This window comes from Barbus barbus, assembly GCF_936440315.1.
Source record: "Barbus barbus genome assembly, chromosome: 18".
NCBI classification, from domain to species: Eukaryota; Metazoa; Chordata; class Actinopteri; order Cypriniformes; family Cyprinidae; genus Barbus; species Barbus barbus.
In genome coordinates, this window is record NC_136746.1 from 10,993,612 (window position 1) to 11,008,137 (window position 14,526).

A 14,526-nucleotide genomic window follows, 5' to 3' on the forward strand; every position below is an offset into this window, starting at 1 on the left:
CCAGTTAAAATGTTTAATGGCAACTATTTTTTCCTGCCAAGCAAGATTTTGTTCTAGACTTGTTGTACACCCCATGTTCAAAAGGATTAGTAAAATTTTCTTCATTTTTCTTTCTTTTTTTTTAATACTTATATTCATCAAGGATGCATTAAATTGTATCAGTTTCCAAAAAATGTAATCAACACAACTGTTCTCAACATTGGTAGTTATAAGAAATGTTTCTTGAGCAGCATATTCAAATGATTTCTGAAGGATCATGTGACACTGAAGACTGGAGCAATAAGGAATAAGTTACATTTAAAAATATATTAAAATAAAATTATTCTTTAAAAAAGTTTGACATAAGTTGTCTGCTTGCAAACAGTAACTAAAGTGTAAAACATATAATAAAAGAAATATAAAAGTTTAACTGGCACTTTATATGTTTATGTATATGTTCATATAATTACTTTAAGTAAAAGAAGACAGTCATCATCACTCATTCCATAATGAGCGTAGGAGGCAGAATGACCTTTTAACACAAAGGTGAGCAGATACACAAACAAACATTCCTGGCTTCTTGTTTGCACAATAGTGTGTTGTGTATTGTGCACTACTGTGATGATGTGCTCACGACACGTACTGTACGGTATGCGTACTGCAAAAATAACACCACATGCTGAAAAACATCAGCACACGCAGCCCACAGGCCACATGTCTCCACTCGTGTGGGCAGCAGTGTGTGGCGGCACTGCACGCAGGGACAGGACAGGTTATGCAGCGCAGCTAGATTTGGCTGAGGACCCAGAGCACTGCAATGACAGCAGAGCTGACAAACACAGCTACGGAAAGACAGAGGGGAGTGAGCTGCAGGGACAGAGTATACCAGAGACAGGCGGAAACAGAAATAGAAGATAATTAAGGTGCCCTGTGACTCCCTGCTGACACAGCGCTGCTGTGTTTCGCAAACATGCAGAAACGTCTGCATTTCCTTAATGCTTCCTGCTCTCTCACACACACACACATGCTCAATAGACTTGATTAACTTCTCTCTAATACTCAGGCAGTCCCATTCATTTGCTCTTTTTTGTGTTCAAGTTTCATCTCTTAACAACAAACTAATTATACTATTAACGATCAAATCATCTTCATTAAATTTGTCCAAAACATCAACTCATTCATCAACTAACTATGAATGGTTCTCAATTGGATCTTGATAAAGACATGTATAATGCAAGGATGGTCCCAAAAATTTACTGGTCATCATTTACTCAGCCTCAAGTTTTCCCAAACTTGTATGAGTTTCTTTCTCCTGTTGAACATAAAAAAAGAAGGTATTTTGAAGAATGTTGGTAAGCAAACAGTTGACGTTAGCCATTGACTTCCATAGTATTTTTTCCATACTATGGAAGTCAATGGCTACCGTCAACTGTTTATTTATACCCGAGTAAATGATTAAAGAATTTTCATTTTTGGTCAACTGTCCATTTAAGAGAGATAGTGACGTTCACACCACAACTTTAACAACAACGACACAAAGGAACGATATCATTTCATATATCATTATCATTGATCCACTCAGACACACACTATCAGATCACAATGTATTTCCCACAGTCCTCCAGAAATTATTCAGTCATCACTCTTTAGTGGATCAGAAGGACGGGGTCAATCGCAAACCCAACAGAGCCGAACAGGGCTGAGACTTGCACACATTATTAGTCTGGCCACCCCGGAATAAACAGTACATATACACAGTCACAAATGCATTCCCGTGCACATATCATTTACACTGTTATACTGACACGTTACGTTGTACTTTGCCACTAGGCACCAGATTCGTCACGAACAGCAGTTCAGAATGGTAAACGAATTACAAGCCAAGGTTATTCAAACAGAACAAAGATTTACAAGCACAAAACACAGAGACCTCCACGATATCCCCACGTTGGGGTGAGCAGAGCAGCTTTGAACTTCAAACAAATGTCAAGAGATGTGTTAAAATGGCACCGGCCCAGCATGAAGCGACACCCATCCCAGCCAGACCAGCAACCTGACTGACAGCACTCTCCAGGCCTGCTATTACACAGACACAAACCACAAGACCTAGACGTGCTTGTCATTCTTAGGTGCATGGCAGTGCAGCGGAGACGAGCTATCATTTCCCCAAACCAGAATTACTCGTTTTCCTGATTGCTCAAATAGAGCTCCTCAGGATTTTAAAGCTGCACAAATGGTTGCCTGTTCAAGATGGTCATGAGATCTTACAAGGAACGGATGGAGGTCAATGAAACACTGGCAAAGTTCCGTGCGAATGAGTTTTGGATTCAACTTCCACAACATTGGGATTATCAAATGCAGCTCTACTTACCAAAAAAAAATTAAAAATTTCATTTTTGGATATGATACCATACTAATACTATGGGGTTTTGTATACAAGTACCATGGTAGTATTTTTTTCCCCATTAATATTAATATGTTGTTTTTCCCAATTAATACTAATATAAAATGCCAGATATTTATATACATTGTAGATTAATTTACTATGGCAATCAAATTTAATTGTCATGTAATTCCCCATACAACCAATAAAAAGACCAAATACATAAAACACAAACTAACAACTTAACATCGCAGAGCCTGTTTGAAGTGGTTGAACTGAAGGCATTACAATTCACTCCCCTATATTTACATTGCTTTACAAATATTGTAATCATTCACTACCGTGGTATTACTCTCTGACATCACTGTACAATACAACCTCCATAGTGTTTGTTTTTCTAAGAATGTATGAGAAAATAATTATTCTGGGAATAAAAACAAAATGTAAATGTCTTCATAAAAAAGGATTTAAGTTGTTATTCTAACATTCAGCATAGTGATTAAATCTCTGGCCCTAAAAATATCTCAGAACAAAGACAGCTGATACACTCTCCTGCTTCTTTTATCACAGATTCCTGTATTTCGGTCTGGTATAAGATTCATTGTGGAGTAACAATGAAGCAATAGAGAACAATACCAGCATTTCCTGTTCTCTGGATAAAGTATAATCCAACCATTGAGACAGGTAAAGTGAGGCAGCATCCCACTAAAATGACTCCGCACTACAGGAAAACACAACTGACTGTAGCAGATTGCATTCGTCATACACAACATACACCATTGTTCAAAAGTTGGGATTTTTCTTTAAGAAAAAAATACTTATTTTAAGAAATTAATAATTTAGCAAAGATGCATCAAATTGATCAAAAGTGACTCAGGGCTTTTACTTTGTTTAAAAAAAAGTATTACTGATCTTAAATCAGTAATGTTCTTTTGAACTTCCTATACAATAAAGAATTTTGAAATAATGAATCAGTTTCCAAATTGTTAAACTGCACAACTGTTTTCAACATGGATAATAATCAGAAATGTTTCTTGAGCAGCAAATCAGCATCTTAGAATGATTTCTGAAGGATCATGTGACTAACGACTGGAGTAATGATCCTGAAAATTCAGCTTTGAAATTATAGGAATAAATTATATTTTACAATATATTAAAATAGAAAATAGTTATTTTAAATTGTAACAATTTTTACTGTATTTTAATTTAATTATATATATATATATATATATATATAAATGCAGTCCTGGTGACTATAAGAGAGAAAAAAAAATATTTATTTATTTTTTTTATCTTTTTTTTACTCACACCAATCCGGTTGAAATATGTAATATGCAATTATACTATATGATCAAAAGTATGTGGACGCTCAAACAACACAGCTATACGTGATTGTTAAGCACTTAATTTCAAAACCATTAGTATTAGTCAAGTCACCTTTATTTATATAGCGCTTTTTACAATGTATATTGTGTCAAAGCAACTGCACAATATCAACAAAGGAAAATAGTGTGTCAATAATGTAAAATGAAAAGATAAAAAAAAAAAAGATTTTCAGTTAAAGGCATTTCATTATTGAATTCAGTGATGTCATCATCTAGCTCAGTTCAGTTTAAATAGTGTCTTTGCAATCAGGTCGACGATATCGCTAGAAATGGAGACACCCTATTAATAGGGAGTTCTGCGTCACTCTTTTTTGTTTGCAATAGATGTTGTAACATGGATGAAGAGATTACATCCCATTCAAACTGAAACTCAAGTATAAAAAGTATAAAATTCTCTAGAATGTAACATTAACATATGTCTGCACTGGGGCCTGGAATTGAGGGCCTAGCCCAACCTGTCAATTAGAAGGGGATGTCAACATACAGTTAGCCATGTAGTAAATATACAATTGAGCACTGAGAGCAGAATGACTATCATTAGACCTTTACTTTACAAGTAGCTCAAGACACTCCTGTCCAGTCTGCGTGCACACACACATACACACACACACAACCTCTGTCTGCTCAACTGCACTGCTAATTAACTAATCAATATGACATTCACAACATGATTTGGATTGTCATCCCAGAGGCCTTGTGCATGTGTGTGTGTGTGTGTGTGTGTGTGTGTGAGAGAGAGAGAGAAAGAGAGAGAGAGACTGTGTATTTGCTAAATAAACAAGTGAAGGTCTCTCGAGAACCAGCGAGGAACTCTGCGTTCACAGTCATGTTTAAACCAGCCGCTTCACACAGTTTCACAGCAGTGTGAGTTTGATATTTGACAGAAGCATAATGAGTGTGCTCAGGGTGTACAACACATACAGTGCAAATATAATTTACACTGTCCTCCCTCAGGTAGCCTGTCACTATCTCGACTCTGTCTCATGTCTCTGAGGGTTATAGGGTATAAAGTACAGCGCTCTCTGAACTCATTAATGATTAAGCAGCCACAGAAAGAAGTGATCTGGGGTTTTTTTTAGGATACTGACTCTGTAGTTAAAGCTTTGAGATATACAGTCCACATTAAATGGGTTCTCACAGGTGACTATGCACAAGCCAATGATTTCCCAGCAAGATTCTTGAAAACCTTATTAATAACTTAACTCATAAACTCATAAGTAATAAATAACATAATAATAATGCTTCAATGATTTATAAAAAAATATTATATAAAAATATTCAATTGGAAATTTGATATATATTTTTCTGAATAAAAATTTTAAATGATTTTATTATGTGAGAATAAATTGAGCATGGATTGTTATGTGAGAGACAAGTGCCTAGGAAAACAGCTAATTATACACTCTAGAGGTCATTATATAATATTTGGACTATAGTAAGATTTTTTAAAAAGATTTAAAAAAAATATTTCATGCAATATATTTCACATATGTAAGAAAGTTAAAAAATTACATAAGGAACCACTAAGTAGTTAACCTCACAAAGCATGATCCAAAAAACCTACCCAAAGGGTGTCTTCTTAATAACATTCTTTGTTCAGAGCAAAACAAAGTCAGATTTTTGAGTAATCAAGTATTCATTACATTTTCATGAAAATAAATATTATTATTGATAAAAATATAAAAGAATACTAGGAAATGAATACAGGCCCCCTTTATGTGGTCTTGGGGAAATGATACAAAATATAATTTCTTACCATTCTATTACCAAGAAACGAATATCAATGTGGATCAGAGACAAGTTTTTTAAAAGGGAAAATCAAATAATGTTTTTATTGATTAAAAAAGTTCTGCTTAATGCATTCTAGGGTTAAAAAGTGTTTTCCCCCTTCAGTCATATCTTATCTCATTTAAGGCACAAAGTATGCCAAAAACTCTATTTTAATGTATTCCTTTTTACACTCACATCTCATCTCTTGCCTGTTGCTGAGCAGGGGTTTGATATTAACTCAGAAGTAATTGACATCTCATTTTCCGCTCACAGTGCTAATCTGAGCTCATGCCTGCACAGGGATGCTAAATGAAATGATGAGAGGAGAGATGAGCGCATTGGTTTTTGTAAGTGCAGCAGAAGCTGCTAAGTAACTTGATGAAAAGATCTGTCAGACTGATGTATGCAGGGATGGATTATGGTCCAGTGAGGCCCCCGAGCTCCAGCCACTTGGCTTTTTCTGAGCAGCTCTATGTGCTATACTTCTCTTTCTCCACATGTAATGAGTCAGATGTTTATACAATAAAAAATACATTTCAACAAATGTATAATAAATTATAATAATATAAAATTTGTAAATAGTACAGTAGAATATACTGTGTGACACAACACAGCTGCCACTAATCAAACATATTTGGATTTGTGTGTGTGTCTGTATGTATGCATATATATATATATATATATTATATATATACAAACTTTGCCTAAAATGAAAATGAAAATAGATAATCTAAAAATAAAAGCTAATTCAAAATATTAACTCTGTTTAGCATGAATGACCAACTGATTATGTATACGTAATTGATTCATTTGGAAGTGAATGAGTAGTGTGGTATGTTTTTGTTAGCAATAAACTGGTTCACGGCAAATAAGAGTGAACCTGCAGCACTAAACTCAACACAGGCCTCAAGACTCTCAGCCCTCTGATCTCTCTGCGGTTGTGTAACTAGCACTAGAGATAAAGGCAACCTTGGGTTGGCTTATTGTGCCTTTTCTCCTGCATTTCTGCTTCACAGATGTGAGAGAAAGGCATTTTATTGTTCAACAGCGAAGAGATATACAAAATTCAAGCTGGCAAGCAGCGAGTCATCTAAACGAGTGTGATAGAGCCCTGCTTACATCTGTATGATTAAGTACAGAGTCATAAACAGTCCGTGAACCCACTCCCCCTCATAACCACACAGCAGCTTCTCAGCATCTGCCTGAGCAGCCCTTTTTATTTACTTCAAAATGAACCCTTGAGATGCTTACAGAAATTGTACTGTGGTAGTACCATGTTACTGTGAAGCTAATGGAAAAATAAACTGATATACTTTGATATACCGTGGCACTGAATGATTATCGTATTTACATTCCATAATATAGAGTGAAACAATTACTGCCCACTTTTTCAGCGGTCTTGGTTCTGGAAGCATTTTTCCCAATGATTTGTTCCATAGGGATTTCAAACAATTCTCCACTAAAGCATTCTAACACTCGAATCAAACCAGCTCTAGCTCGGTAACACTTTAGTATAGGGACCAATTCTAACTATTAACTACTTGCTTATTAGCATGCCTATTATTGACATATAATATGGTTTTGGGAGTCCCCAACAACAGGTTGACATGCATGCAACACTTTCATTGTCTTATAATATGTATTTATTTTTACCTTATGCTCAATGACTCCCAAATGATTCACTCAAGGATTCATTTTTCCAAACCCCTCCTTTGCGTGACGCTGCGGTGATTGGTCCGATTGGTCTCATTTTGATTTCATCTGGCCTGTAATGCCTGATAAAGCAGCGTTTGTGAGCGCAGTGCTGCTTTGTGTACAGCGTTACCGGGGAAACAGCTATTTTACTGCTCCAAAAGCGCCACCTAGTGGCAAATAATGAATTTGCCTTTTCATTCAGACCAAAGCGAAAAGACCAACAAGTGGGCTGGCAATATGCTCATTTGGGATTCGTTTTAAAAACGACTCAAAAAAAAAATTTCAGCATCATTATGCCACACTTCAGTGTCACATGATACTTCAGAAATCATTATAATATGTGGATTTGCTGTTCATGAAACATTTATTTATTATTGTTATTTAAAACATTTGTGCTGCTTCATATATTTTTTGTGATACATACAGAAAGTTAAAAAGACAAATCTTTTGCAACTGCCACTTTGATCAATTTTAAGCATCCTTGCTGAAAAATATGAATATCTTTTTTTTTTAAATCCTGCATTTTTTAAAAATATATACATATACATATACATAGTATCAGCACGATTTTAGACTGATATATTAGCAATGCTTTATGGGTGTGGATGGTCACAGAGCTCTTTTTGCCATAATATTGTTTCCATAGTAACAGTGACTTGTCTGATTGGTGGATCTCTTTCTTCAGTATTATATGAATGATTGAATGAATGAATGAAAAACAAAACGTGTATCATACCGTTGGAGAGGACCGTAGTTCTGGGGGTCACATCCAGGTCTAGCGGGGGTCTGAAGGGGTAACCCCACAGTGTGGACACAACACAAAGCAACAGCAGGAACGGCAGCCATGCACTATGGGTCAACATCTTCAGCATCAGCAGTCTGACCAGGAGGGGTGAGTACCACGAGACCGCCGCTCACCCCTCCTCTCAAGGGAGCAGGAAGTCAATCACGCCGTCTCTTAAGACCGTTTCCTCTGGTATGCACAAATACTGCTGTTTTACTCTTCTTCACCAAAAAATAAAACAGCTCTCTTTCCCTCAAGCGCTTCACTCTGCAAAACAAGAAAAAACAAGATGGTTAGGACCAGTACGGAAATGACTAGTCAGGTAAAGCTTGTGTTCTGACGCTTAATCAGATTTCTCAAATAACACAATTTAACTGTGGTTCTCTGTCCAGATTGCCCAAGGACAACCAACTATCAAGATTCTCATGTTTGCACGGAACAAAGGAACGTGGGCATGTTAAAAGGAAACCAGTGGCACTAAAAGGTTACTCTAATAGAAATGAAGACTTCTATTCAAATCTAAAAAAGACTGAGTGACAAATACACAATGCAAATGGACACTCAGTGGTACGTCAAAGTGAAGATCAAAGGATGCAACTGCGTATCCAGTGACACCAACCTTTCAGGCCTTTAATCCTGAGCTGTGTCTGAAGTGACTGCGCTGAATAATCAGCTGGTGATTAATGTATGGCAACTGAATAATGTGAGTCCTAATCCAAAAGAGCCAGGACTATCACAAACTCAGCCAGAGCGCATCTCTGACCTCTCTCAACGCATCAAAAGCAGGTCGGATTATTCTGGAAATGCTCTACAGTTTTTCTGTTCATGTTTGGAAATCATGAGAATACTGCTCTGGAGAAACTGGGAGCATACATAAGGATATGTGCCAGTCAGTGGAAATTAGTTTAGTTCCATTTTGTTCAGGAAGGATGCATTGATCAAAACTGACAGTAAAGACATTTGCAATGTTCCAAAAGATTTACATTTTAAATAAATACTATTCTTTAGGACTTTTTATTCATCAAAGAATACTGAAAAAATGTATCGTTTCAAAAAAAAAAGAGAGAGCGAGCGAGAGACTTCCGACTCATTTGAATGGTAATGTATAAACAATTTGTGCTCGACAAGAATAATAATAACAAAATAAATAAATCACATGAGTAAAGTCCACAGATTTCGTCTGGGCCTGGTTATAAGCAGGTGTATCTATCACCCATGATTCATTTATGCCATTAAAACCCAGTAATAGGGGTTATCGAGAAGTATTATTAGAGAAGTGTTGTTAAATATGACAGCCACTATGAAACGGTGAACCACCTTACGCAGAATAAACCCGCTTTTTGATGGCCACTGATGTCTAATGTATCAAAAGTTCAGGTATGAGACTAACTAATTGGTTTGTTCAACGCTGTCGCACAAGCCATCAGGATCGGCACGTTGCACAATTATGAAAGTTTATTTCACCGCTCCTCCTCTCCAGCACCACCTGTAGAGATCTGCTAAGGGGTTCAACATTCTTGAAGCAGCCATCCTTTGTTATTTTTGACAAAGCTGAACTAATTATTGTATTTGTTCAGCAGCACCATAGCAGATCTCGTCCGCTAAAATCAAGCTTATGTATATTTCACGCCCATGCCAATAAATCCCGGTTGAATTTATCACTCCAAGAGTTGTCATGACTGAATTCACTTCTTTCGATCTAAAACCTTTTTAAATGGAAAATTATTTAGTACATCATTTAGATCAAATGTGTCTCCATATTGACACTATCCTTACTATTGTTGTGTTATGGTCACGACTGACCTGTAAGAGAATGGTTGTTACTTAAAAAGGAAGAGTCATTGTGCTTGTGTGCGAGTCTGATGTGATTTAGGAGGACAGTGGTCTGAGCCTCCCTCCGTCCATTACTCGAACACACTCAGCCCCTCTCTTCTGTAAACACTCCAGACTTCTCCCCCTCTCTCAGATAAACACACTCTCTCTCCCTCATTCCATTAAACAAGCTTACGCACCAGATGAGCACTGTTTTCTTTTCCCCTCTATCTCCTCTTCGGAGAGCACATTCCCAGTGGCTTTCTAGGCCACTGTATTCTTGTTCATTCAAAACTTTTTCACTCCTCCTCTCCCTGTATAAAGAAACACACAAAACAAACTCTCTCAAACATAAACGCACAGATGTGCTTAAATTCACACCTGCTGTAGCGCAGGAATCACCAGTACTGCGCCAGAGAGCTTTATCGGATCAGCTTCTCTCGTACTGTTCTTTCCAACAACAGAAACAATGTCAAAGAGCAAAAGCTGAAACGAATGAAATATTAAATGTGCTTTGATATTATTATTATTTTGGCTTGTTTTTGAAAGAAGTACTTCTGCTTTCCAAAGCTGCATTTATTTGATAAAAAATACAGTAAATACTGTGAAATATTACAATTTAAGGTTATGGTCTTCTATGTGGATACATTTTAAAATGTAGTTTATTCCTTTGATGCATTTTCAGCATCATTACTCCAATCTTCAGTGTCACATGATCCTTCAGAAATCATTATAATATGCTGATTTGCAGCTCAAGAAACATTCCTTATTACTACCAATATTGAAAACAGTTGTGCTGCTTAATATTTTTGTGGAAACTGTGATGCATTTTTCTTTTTTTAGCATTTTGTGATGAATAGCAAGTTCAAAAGAACATAATTTATTTTTAAATAGACAACTTTTGTAAGTATTTCTTTACTGCCACTTTTGATCACTTTAATGCATCCTTGCTTAAAACATAAAAGTATTCATTTTGAATTGTCAATCAATTCAAATTGTACCGTGTAGTGTGTATTATACAAATAATAGCCTACATTAAATAAGTTTACATATTGTAACAATTTAGAAATTCTATAAAAGGTCACAAATAAGACAGTGAATATCACACTTTTTTACATTTGCATTTACATTTGATTAGTGACCAAACAAGAGTGTAAATTTCTTAATTTTACATAAAATTCTGTTTTAAATGTTCAAAATCCTAAAACATTGTTTATTTTCAAGTTTGATTCAGCACTTTCAGCTTTCAGACCTTACTAATTTATATATATATATATATATATATATATATATATATATATATATATATATATGATTATTTATTTTTGCACTTACCATGTTGCTCAAATCATTTTGACAAATTGAATCACAGACAAAAAGGCCTTGTTGGTTTTAATACAGGAGTGATATCTCATCACTAAAATATGAAAGGTCTGTGCAGCCCCTGAAGACAATTTATGTCAACAAAGCATTAGCAGATATGACAGTATATGGCATTAAATATCACTGAAAGTTTCAGGAATCAAATAACTTTTCTGCTGAACCGCTCAGAGAACAGCGCGGATTGAGTAATAATTTGGTGCAAAACTAGAATCCAGTTTAAGTGTAAGAGGTTTATGAAAGAAATCCATTATAGGATTATAACTACACAACCATCAGCGGTATTATTATTCAGCCAATTGAGATGAATGAGAACTATAAAGAAAGAAAGGTCAGACACATGAGAGGCCAAATCTTCCCAGTGGAAAATCTCTTAGCACTAACACCATAAGAAAGCAAATGAAAGCATATCAATTGGCGGCCACTGTAGCCTACAGCGACAGCTCCAGATCAACACAGTGGTCTTATGCTGCATGGTCACAGCAGAGATCACTCAAACACACACTGCTATTTCTCATTCTGCTTTCAGAGCCGTAGAGATGGGCTAAAGCCAATTCCAGACAATGGAAGATCAGCTGCAAGTTGATTTAAAAATAAAGTGTTGAGCTGTACAACAGGATTCATGGTATCAGGCTGTAGGATGGACTGAATCAAGTGACACGAATTGAGCAGCTGCAGGGAGAAAAACGATAGCTCTGTTTCTGCAAGCAGCTCAGCTGAACAGTGACTGCATGAGACCCTTCATGCATCTTTAACCAGCTGTCAGTCACTTTGAGCACATTTATATGTGAGTTTAAGGGTCAGTCACCTCAAAAGAGAGAAAGCGGCACCGACAAGCACACTAACTTTATATCATGATTTCATGGATGTAATTGAATGACAGTGATATGCTATATTCCACGCATTAAGGACCTGCAGAGTTTGTGAATGAAGGAGGACCACAAGCAGAATTTTGACATTTAAACATCTACAAAATCTTGAATAAATACCATTCAACAACAGAGTATCAGTTCAAGGCTTTTTAAGAGTCTAGACAAATCAGCCTAATAATCTTCCACAAAAATTCAACAGCACATCCGCCATCTCGTTCATCATCAATGAAACCGGATCAGTCAATATTCCAACCCCAAGGCAATGAACAAAGAAAGTAAATAACTAAATTTTCATTGAGACCACTATGGTTAGTTAGATATCAGTGTAACAGCTAAATCAGTGTTTGGCTTATAAATGAGAACCGCGTAATTATGAAAGCAGTCTTTCACAAAAATGTCATTCTTGCATACATAGGACCTTGAGGATAAGCAATGATAGTAGCCGATTGTACACAGAGTCATTGACCAGATGCTAAATCACATGAGGGACTGTCTTTTTTCAGTTGAGAATAAAAATGTGATTCTGTTGAACTATAAAAGCAAGCAGTAGATCAGAAAAATCATACGGCAGGATGCAACAAAGGAATTTTTACACAGCTGAGCAACTCGGCTCCAAATTCTATTTAAAGACACAATATCACATGAATGACAGTAGAAAATGCAGCTTCGCCCCTATAGTATCAAATGCATCTATGATGCAGCATAAGAGCAGAGTTAAACTTTGTTGAGGCCAGTAAGAGAGCATATATCTTGTAATTTATAGTTTTAATAATTTGTATAAGATAGCATTATATCAGCAACAATTCAGAAAAGCTAAATAAGGCTTTCAGAATTATGCATCAGTAAGGTATTCACATATTTATGAAACAATTATTAGACATTTAAATTTGTGTTAGATTACTGCTGGGCACATTCTGTTACTGGTGTGTCACTCAAAGTCTTTCTTCTCCCAGATGTCATCTTACTTGAACAGTTAAATGTGTTTGTGCCAGGAAAAACTGCCCTGGAAATTCTCAATGTCAGGTGACTAATATTCTGCGCATTAATCTGATTGAACGTGGACGTGTCCTCAGTATTTCTGACACTCTTCCACATCACGTATCAATAGCCTAAAATATCTATCAGTCATGGCCTTTCACAGTTTAATGGTTAACTTCCAATGAACTGCTCTTTGACAGAAAAAAGATTATATTTTGTATGGCAAGCCATTCTAAAATCTATTTCCTTAAAATGAACTAGCACCTATTTTTATGTTACTAGTGTAACGTTTCACTTCCTACTAGTATGTTTTGCTGGTGCCTGCTACAGTTTCACTTGTAGTATGTATTCTTTAGTTACAACTATTTGCTAATACTTAAAATTCTAAACAGCCACTACTTACTAATAGTGACATAATACTATTCCATTTTTACTGGGAACAAATTTAAAATGTGTGGTTCAGACGCTGACTATTCTAATCATTACTGGCACTTATTTAGGTCTTAGGCACTTATTTTGTATTATGTTATGTAAAAGTTACTCAAGATTTGTATTCATCACATACACATTTATACAGAGTATAACCAGCAGTGAAATGGAAGTACTCTAATCTATCCTGAAAATTAACAACTGGAATAAACATAAGTGTCTAACAAATTATTATCCAATTAGTACTAAGAATACTAGAACAGATATAAGTAAATATTTGCAAAAAATAAATAAATAATAAAAATAGAAAATGTATCAATTAAAAGAAAATAGTTACTTGTATTAGTATACACTATTGAAATTTAAATGATAGGCTACTAGTAAAACACTAAATAATTATACTTGTATACTTTGCAATAATTCAAAAGTACTAGTAACAAAAACATTATTTTAAAGGAATAAATGTTAAAGCGGCTTGCCATACGTTGAGGTTTCGTCTGTGCAAAATTATAATTTCATTATATATAAGCACTTCTTGTCGTCTAAATGATGTTGTCTACACTCAACGGTATGCATGAGACGTGTTCATACCGAACTATCAGAGAACTTAATCTATACTATAGTGCAATGCTCACTATTAAGATACAGACGTACACTGACAATAAATATCACAAGAATAAAAAAAAACGTGTACAGTATCAAAGTGGTCTACTTACTGAAAAGCCTTTCGTCACAAATCGCCTAAAAACGCAGAAAAGTCGTCCAGTAGTTAGTGTAAAGCCAAGTAACGTGAGACAGAGCGGAGACGCGGAATGAACTCAGCTGTGCTGTGTGCGCGAGCCTCGACACAGGTACTGTACGCCCTCCTGCGCCACTTCTCCATCTCAAACAATGCGCTCCAACTGCAAACACGCCGCTGATGGACGGCATTATTGGGGAAAACATCTGATCTCCTGGGAAATATTTGGGCTATCACATTCCTTCGCTATCTATTGGGAAAAGCACACTTACACAATTATGATTATAAACGAAGAGCACTGTTGAAATATGCAATCTGTG

General features: G+C 35.9%; 1 protein-coding gene across 2 annotated transcripts in view; it reads right to left on the reverse strand.

Moving 5' to 3' along the window:
- The window catches only part of LOC306884241 (semaphorin-4G-like), a 35,527-nt gene extending 21,240 nt beyond the window's left edge, over window positions 1-14,287 (reverse strand). For both annotated transcript variants that reach the window (XM_079439973.1, XM_079439972.1), the window contains exons 1-2: window positions 14,184-14,287; window positions 7,949-8,263 (exon numbers count right to left, since the gene is read on the reverse strand). In XM_079439973.1, the coding sequence (XP_079296099.1) occupies window positions 7,949-8,084 (136 nt within the window). In that variant the 5' untranslated portion in view covers window positions 8,085-8,263; window positions 14,184-14,287. The remainder of the gene's footprint in view (window positions 1-7,948; window positions 8,264-14,183) is intronic.
- Between the last annotated feature and the right edge of the window lie 239 nt (window positions 14,288-14,526).